Raw genomic sequence first — 7,680 nt, 5'->3', positions numbered from 1 at the left:
ACCGGGGTGCCTCCTTTGGCGCAGTCGCCTCCTTTGGCGCAAAGGAGGCGACTGCGCCAAAGGAGGCGACTGCGCCAAAGGAGGCGACTGCGCCAAAGGAGGCGACTGAACCCCGGTGGCGGTCCCCAGAGGCGACCGCGCCCCGGTGGCGGCCGCGAGGTCTGCGGCCTGTAACCTTCCTGTCCGTCTCTGCAGGCATGTCAGGACTTGAAGGGACAGTTTATCGGGACAGCTTGCAGTGATAAAGGACCCTTCGTCCCAGATGTCCTCTTCTGGTCCGTCATCCTCTTCTTCGCCACTTTCTTCCTCTCCTCCTTCCTCAAACAATTCAAGACCAAGAGATACTTCCCAACCAAGGTCAGTCCCTCTGCATTCTGCTTCACGGACCTGCTGGTTCTGCTTCACGGACCCTCTGTTTCTGTCTACAGGTGCGGTCGACCATTAGTGACTTCGCCGTCTTCCTGACCATCATGGTCATGGTGCTGCTGGATTACCTGGTGGGAATTCCTTCTCCCAAGCTGGAAGTCCCGGAGCGATTCGAGGTGATCCACCTTCAGGTTGACGTTCTCGGTTTCAGTGGAGTGTCTGCACTTCCTTAAAGCCTTTAAAAGTTTTAAATTCACTGGAAAAATGTATGTTGGCCTTTAATATATGACTTACTTTGTGACTCATGGCGGCTGAGACTCCTGTATGCTATCTAGCCATTTAGCAGTTTTGCGTCTGTCATAGGTTAAGTCCAAATGTATCTCCAGTTGGCTGACTTCTGTTGCAATGCTACATGCATTCTGTGCTAAAACGCTAGCCACTAAGGGATTAAGACTGTAAAGAGCCATTTCCAATACAATAAGCAATAAGCCGCAAATTTTATTTGTACATTTTAGTGTTTTCTTCCCTTCTGAATACTCTGGATAAGGATCGGGTTCTAGGTACATTTATAGCATTCTATTGGCGTTTGTTGCCCTCCGTTGGCGTCTGCCGCCTTCCTCTAAGAGCGTCCGCTGGGTTGTAATGGCGTCCGCTGGGTTGTAATGGCGTCCACTGGGTTGTCTGCAGCCCACCACCAGCGACCGGTCCTGGCTGGTTTCGCCACTCGGCAACAACCCCTGGTGGACGCTGCTGGCGGCCGTCATCCCCGCTCTGCTCTGCACCATCCTGATCTTCATGGACCAGCAGATCACCGCCATCATCATCAACAGGAAGGAGAACAAACTGAAGGTGGGTGGGGCAGCTGGTAGCCGTGGTCCGGTCTCGGGTTGGGCCTCTGTGGTTCTAACCCAGTGTGTGTCTCCCTGCAGAAGGGCTGTGGGTACCACCTGGATCTGCTAGTGGTGGCAGTCATGCTGGGGGTCTGCTCCATCCTGGGCCTGCCCTGGTTCGTGGCGGCCACCGTCCTCTCCATCTCCCACGTCAACAGCCTGAAGGTGGAGTCGGGCTGCGCCGCACCCGGAGAGCAACCCAAGTTCCTGGGCATCCGGGAGCAACGAGTGACGGGATTCATGATCTTCATCCTGATGGGCTGCTCCGTCTTCATGACGTCCGCGCTCAAGGTGGACATCTGGTTGGACATCGAACGTCCGGCCCGGCGTTCCGATGGACGCAGTAACAAACGTCTCCTTTTCGTCCCCAGCTCATCCCGATGCCCGTCCTCTATGGAGTCTTCCTCTACATGGGAGTGTCGTCACTCAAAGGCATCCAGGTTCATTTCTAGTTTTTTGTCTTTTTAATTTATTCCCAAATTTGTCCTCTGAAGTTACTCAGCGAGTAGCGTAACGAAATGTTGTTAATAATAATATTACTGAAGTCAGAAGTTCCTCTGAACATTTCCTGGTCTTTCAGCTCTTCGACCGGATCAAGCTGTTCGGCATGCCGGCCAAGCACCAGCCGGACCTCATCTACCTGCGCTACGTCCCGCTCTGGAAGGTCCACGTCTTCACCACCGTCCAGCTGTCCTGCCTCATCATCCTCTGGGCCATCAAGGCGACAGAAGCCGCTGTCATCTTCCCCATGATGGTGAGGCCGTGTCACCCTCCGTCTACCCCCACCTGAACGGCGCCACTCACCGCCGTCCCGCCTCTCCCTGCAGGTTCTGGCGCTCGTCTTCATCCGGAAGCTTCTGGACTTTTGCTTCACCAAGAGAGAGCTGAGCTGGCTGGACGACCTGATCCCCGAGAGCAAGAAGAAGAAGGACGACGACAAGAAGAAGAAGGAGGAGGTGAGGCGCTCTGATTGGTCCTTTGGCTCTGATTGGTCCTTTGGCTCTGATTGGTCCTTTGGCTCTGGCTCTGATTGGCTCTGCGTTCTGATTGGCTGTCTGCAGGACGCCCAGCGGATGATGGAGGAAGCGGAGGACGAGCCGCCCTACGAGCCTCAGAGCATCCTGAAGTTCCCCATCAAGTCGCTGAAGGACAGGTGAGTCGAACATGCTGCCTCCTCTGAGTGAGCTCTGCTGCAGGCGATGACCCGGTTCTGGTTCTGGATCTGGTTCTGTTGGTCCTGCAGGTCCGACCCATCTGAGGTCAACATCTCTGATGAAATGTCCAAAAGTGGAATCTGGAAATCCGTTTCCAAGAACTCTGAGGGAGGAAAGGCTCTGAAACGCTGCAAGAGGTGACAATGACATCACTGCCTGCGGCCGCTCTGATTGGTCCAGGAGTTTCTGGGATCAATTCCTGATCAATAATCGATAAACTCAGATCTAACTGGTCTGAAATGTTTTTGCTGTGCAGTCAGGAAAAGCTTCCCAGCATCCAGATCAGCGTGGAGAATGAGGATGGACGGAGGTTCGTGGGCGCCGAGACGGCGTTATGATCCTCCATCGGGACGGCGAGGTGGGCGGGGCCTGAACGAGGCGGAGGACCAATCAGCTTCCTCCTGGCTGTGCTGCATTTCTCTGATGACACGACTTTTATTTCCTCATCGTTTTACACGGACAATCCTCAGGTTACTTTGTTTTAACTGGCAGACCACTGCTGGCGCTGCGCTCTGATTGGCCGGCTGCCTGGCGCTGTGCTCTGATTGGCCGAAGGCTATCGAACTCAGAGGACGAATATTTATTTCTCCTTCAGTTCCTGAACTCCTCCACGATCCGACATAGAACGGACGTTTTATTTAATCCATCATGCTGATTTCACTTCAGAGGGTGTGTGTGTGTGTGTGTGTGTGTGTGTGTCTTTGTGTGTGTGTGTGTGTGTTTCACCATGTTGCCTGTAGGTTAAACCTCAGCAGATGTTTTGTAGTTTCTTTGTAAATTTTTAATAAATCAGTTGGGAGGAAACATTTTCCACATCATGAGTCACATGACCAACAGGAAGTGACTTCTGGAGGAAACTACGAAGAAGAAGAAGACAGGAAGTAGTTTATTTGACATTAGTGAAATAGATTTGTGACGGAAACACAGTGACTGACGCTGCTGCAGGATTTCAGGTAACAGATTTTATTTCCTGCTTCTGATGATTGAGATCATTTTATTCCTGTGTTCAGAAACAGCCAGCAGGTACCGCTGTAGACCGGACCTGCTCTGGACCGGACCCGACCTGAACCCGACCCGACCTGAACCGGACCTGGACCCGACCCGACCTGGACCAGACCCACTCTGGACCCGACCCGCTCTGGAACCGACTTGGACCGGACCTGACTAGGCCTGGACCCGACTAGGCCTGGACCCGACCCGGACCCAGGCCTGGACCCGATCCGCTTTGGACCCGACCCGCTCTGGACCCGACCTGGACATGACCCGGACCAGGCCCAGACCCGACCCGGACCCAGACCAGGCCCGGACCCAGGCCCGCTCTGGACCCAGACCAGGCCCGGACCCAGGCCCGCTCTGGACCCGACCCGGGCCCGACCTGGACCCAGACCAGGCCCGGACCCAGGCCCGCTCTGGACCCGACCCGGGCCCGCTCTGGACCCGACCCGGGCCCGACCTGGACCCGGACCCAGGCCTGACCCGGACCCTGTGGTTGAGTCTGGTGACGCGGCTGCAGAGCAGCTGCTGTTTCTCCCAAAACATCTTTAAAAATGAATTCAGTTCAATTCCAAAGCACATCATCACAACGCACTTTAAAAACTAATTTCTGCATCAAGTTCAGTTTATTCAGATCATTTTGAAAAGTTTTTCTCCAAGTCAGCAATGCTTTCCAAAATAAAAGTCCTAGAAACACAAAACAATCTAAGTTGAACGTAAAATGTTTTATTATGAAAGCTAACAATTTACACAAAAAATTATTCATATTTTAGAATAAAATTAAGAGAAAATACATTTTGCATAATGAATGAGTCTTTTGTATAAATATGGAAAATGAAGAAATATAGTTTGAAGTTACTTTTAAAGCTGGTCGTTATTAAAAGCAGAATTTATGAAAAATAATTTCTGTTCGAGTCGTTCTCTTCTGGACCAGCAGGGGGCGACAGTGGACAGGCAAGACCGGGCTTTAAGAGGAAGAAACCAGCAGAACCAGAACTTTCCATGTTAGAAAAGATAAGAGCATCAAAAGTTTTAATGAAACAAAAAGAATAATAAACAACGAATGTTTTAAATTATTATTTATTGATCTGATCAGTTTCATGTTTTAGTGTAAAACTGTAAATTATTGAATCCAGATGAGCTGATGGGCCGGTTCTGTTTGGTTCTGATCAGTTCAGTTCTGGTCAGTTTGGTTTGGTTCTGTTTGGTTCGGTTCTGGTCCAAATGCTTTGTTTCAACAAACATCAGATTTTAAAGAAAAATGGAGAAGCTTCATGCAGAATCCTGACGGACCGTTCTGGTACCAGAACCTCTGGTCCGTTTTGATGTCTTCAGTGGTTCTGCAGCTGGATGTGGAGGTGAGCGGTTCTGGCCCGGTTAGAGGACTCTGGCCAGCAGGACGGTCAGCAGCAGGGCGGCGGACAGACTGGACCTCTGGGATTCTCCTGCAGACAAACCCGGGTTAATCTGTGTTTCTGGTTCTGGTTGCGGTTCTGGTGGGCCGGAGCGGACTCACCTGCGGCCCGCAGCATGACCTCGGTGACCCCCAGCGACCCGTTGTGCGGCGCCGGCTGGATGCGCAGCAGCCTGCAGAGCAGCGGGTAGATGTGGATGCTGTCGAACGGGTCGGACACAAAGTTCTGCTTGAAACTCGGGCCGACGGCCCGGAAGATGGTCTTCATGTCCATCTCCCCGTTGTGGAAGCCGTGGTCGCCTTTGTTCACGTAGACGATGAACCTCTGAGAAACAGAGAGGCAGGGTGACCTTTGACCTCACCTGTTGCTCTGGAGCCAAAAGCTCCATTTTAACAATTTTACATCTGAAAAACAAAAACTGATTTCCTGATTTTATCTTTAAACGTCAGATCTTAAAATGAGATCTGAACCCGAAGAACAACAAACCTCAGGTATGTTTTGTTTCTGTGAGGAGAGGAAACAGACTTCAAAATAAGAGCATGAATCTAAAACTCTGCTTGAATGATTCTTAATAGTTTATAACGAAACTTGAACACAGATGTTTAGGTTCAACTGAAGGTTTCTAAAACAGCCGAGTAAATTAGTGCTTCAGAATAGCTGAAAAAATGATCTTGGGAAGCTAAGTGCGCTAAACGTTTCCAAAGTTAGCGAAAGTGTTTTTAGCTAAGCTAAAATTCAGCAGAAGTTTGACGCCTTGACTGAATCGAAGATGCATCTGTTAAATACTGAGTGAATATTTATGCAGTCACTCGTTTAAATGTCCCACCAGCTTTAATTATTTTATCTTGTATAAAATTAATCCCTTAACTAGTTAAATATTTTTGTTTCTCATTATTTTGTATAAATCAGATTTTACTTTGACAGGGTGTCCACACATTAAGCTTTAATTTGTGTAAAAGTAAGAAATTAAAATGTCTTGAATTAATTTAAAATGCAAGTTAAACATGTTAACCACAGGTCTTAAGTTTTGTCGTAGCAGTTTTATTTTTCTACATTTGAGTTGCTTGCAGACATTTCATTGCATTCTGGAGGCAGTTGAGGCTACCGCTAACTACCTGCTAATAAACCCTTGCTAGCTGGTTAGCTAACTTTTTTTTTTTTGCATATGTAATGAGTGCAAACTAATCACCACTTTGCTGAAGAAAGATCGTCTCTCTCATTGGCTCACTTCTGTTCCAGCTCGTTCATTCTGGGCTAAAAGGACGTTACAGCTAAATTGCATATTTTATTTGTAATTAAATACATATCCACTTTTGAACATTTCTGTCATGGTCTTAAATTTCCTTCGTAATGGTCTTGAAAAGTCTTAAGTTGGTGAAGCCTCTAGGAACACTATTGATCTGTTGTGAAACAACCAGAAATTGGCTCTACTTTTAGCAGAGGTTTTCCCTCCGCCTCATCAGATTTAAATGTTACTGAAAATAGATAATGAAATACTTCAATATGAGTATTGGACTTTAGCTAAAAGAATCATCTCGATGGTCTTTTACTTCATCGCTAGCGATATTAGCACAATAAAGCGGAAGTCGTTCAGGGCACTGAGACATAACCGAGTCTTTCTGAAGCCAAAGAGTAACGTATTAATAACACAAACGAACAGAACAATTCTTCAACACCACTGGGACCAGGACTGTTTCCACACTGAGGTTCACTCTGGGCCTGCAAGGTGAGCCTTACCGAGTTCAGGTTGAACCCCAGGTCCGCCACGACCACGATGGGAGGAAGCCGCTTGCTTCTCCCCAGATGGAAACTCTCCGGGATCTCCTGTTTCTTGTAGACGGTCAGATTGGGAGCGTTGGACAGAGCGTCGTAAACCTCCTGGTCCTTCCCCGGCCGCGGCGTCACGATGCCGAAGCCGCCGTAGTCCAGGATCTCGAAGGAGGCGAGCTCCAGCAGGTTCAGGTACTTGTTGAGGACGATCTCGTCCACCAGCGGCCGCTTCTTGACGGTGGTCATGCCGTGATCTGAGGTGATGACGACGTCCAGGCTGTCGTCCAGGCCGTGCCAGCTGATGGCGTCGCGCAGGTAGCCGACGGTGCGGTCGATCTGCTGGATGACGGTCTTCCTGTCCGGGTGGTCCGGCCCCTTGTTGTGGCCCACGAAGTCCGGCTCTCCGTAGTACAGGGTCACCAGGTCGAAGTCCTCCTCTGAGAACCAGCTCAGAACCGTGTCGATGTTCTCACGCCATTCTGTCTCATTGGTGTAAGGGTGGCCGGGCTCTGCCAGCCGAACTCTGTTGACGCTTTGACCCCCGTAGGTGGCGCCGCCTCCCGGGAAGAAGAACGAAGCGGTTTTCAGACCCTGAAAGAAGGAGATCAGTTTGATTTACTGGTTTATCGTCACGTTTGGAGCTCCTGCAGGCCGGTTCGCCTCGACTCGCCTGGTTCTGAGCCGTGATCCATAACGGCAGCACTCCGTTGTCCCACCACTCCGACCTCTTCAGGGTCTCTTTGAAGGGAAGTTTTAGGTTTGTTGTTTCGTTGAACATTAAGTTGTGGACAACTTCGTGGTCTTCTATCCATCTACCTGAGACGAGACATTTAGCTCTGTGATTCTGGAGAAAAATGATCAGAAATGTCTGCAAGGTCCACTGTTATGCTGCCATCTGGTGGTTAGATTTAGCTGTTCAGTGAAGCAGTGGTGATCAGGTTGAATTCAGGTAAAATGGGACATTTAAAGGTTTACCCAGTGTCACATTTTTTATACTTAGTTTAAATATTTTTTGCTTACTAAATATTTAGT

General features: G+C 49.5%; 2 protein-coding genes and 1 long non-coding RNA gene across 4 annotated transcripts in view; 1 reads left to right on the top strand and 2 right to left on the bottom strand.

The window, feature by feature from the left end:
* The window catches only part of LOC106941071 (sodium bicarbonate cotransporter 3-like), a 19,051-nt gene extending 15,777 nt beyond the window's left edge, over positions 1–3,274 (top strand). The window contains exons 17-26 of one of the 2 annotated variants that reach the window (XM_015024008.1): positions 196–357; positions 429–542; positions 1,054–1,215; positions 1,296–1,547; positions 1,628–1,696; positions 1,837–2,010; positions 2,084–2,212; positions 2,318–2,409; positions 2,500–2,607; positions 2,727–3,274. In XM_015024008.1, coding sequence (XP_014879494.1) covers positions 196–357; positions 429–542; positions 1,054–1,215; positions 1,296–1,547; positions 1,628–1,696; positions 1,837–2,010; positions 2,084–2,212; positions 2,318–2,409; positions 2,500–2,607; positions 2,727–2,808 — 1,344 coding nt within the window. In that variant the 3' untranslated portion in view covers positions 2,809–3,274. The remainder of the gene's footprint in view (positions 1–195; positions 358–428; positions 543–1,053; positions 1,216–1,295; positions 1,548–1,627; positions 1,697–1,836; positions 2,011–2,083; positions 2,213–2,317; positions 2,410–2,499; positions 2,608–2,726) is intronic. The other variant, XM_015024009.1, reaches the window with a different exon arrangement.
* On the bottom strand, positions 3,114–4,044 carry LOC106941075 (uncharacterized). The gene is made up of 3 exons (XR_001423253.1): positions 3,779–4,044; positions 3,599–3,630; positions 3,114–3,512 (listed from the first exon to the last, which is right to left on the bottom strand). It is a non-coding gene; the product is annotated as an uncharacterized LOC106941075 (long non-coding RNA).
* A 483-nt stretch (positions 4,045–4,527) lies between these two features.
* The window catches only part of LOC106941073 (ectonucleotide pyrophosphatase/phosphodiesterase family member 7), an 8,383-nt gene continuing 5,230 nt past the window's right edge, over positions 4,528–7,680 (bottom strand). Inside the window, exons 2-5 of the mRNA XM_015024014.1 lie at positions 7,319–7,464; positions 6,616–7,239; positions 4,980–5,202; positions 4,528–4,908 (exon numbers count right to left, since the gene is read on the bottom strand). Of these exons, the coding sequence (XP_014879500.1) occupies positions 4,841–4,908; positions 4,980–5,202; positions 6,616–7,239; positions 7,319–7,464 (1,061 nt within the window). The 3' untranslated portion in view covers positions 4,528–4,840. The remainder of the gene's footprint in view (positions 4,909–4,979; positions 5,203–6,615; positions 7,240–7,318; positions 7,465–7,680) is intronic.

This window comes from Poecilia latipinna, unplaced genomic scaffold, assembly GCF_001443285.1.
Source record: "Poecilia latipinna isolate Pla-1442-1.1 unplaced genomic scaffold, P_latipinna-1.0 Scaffold3486, whole genome shotgun sequence".
NCBI lineage: Eukaryota > Metazoa > Chordata > Actinopteri > Cyprinodontiformes > Poeciliidae > Poecilia > Poecilia latipinna.
This window is presented reverse-complemented; position numbering and strand designations above follow the sequence as displayed.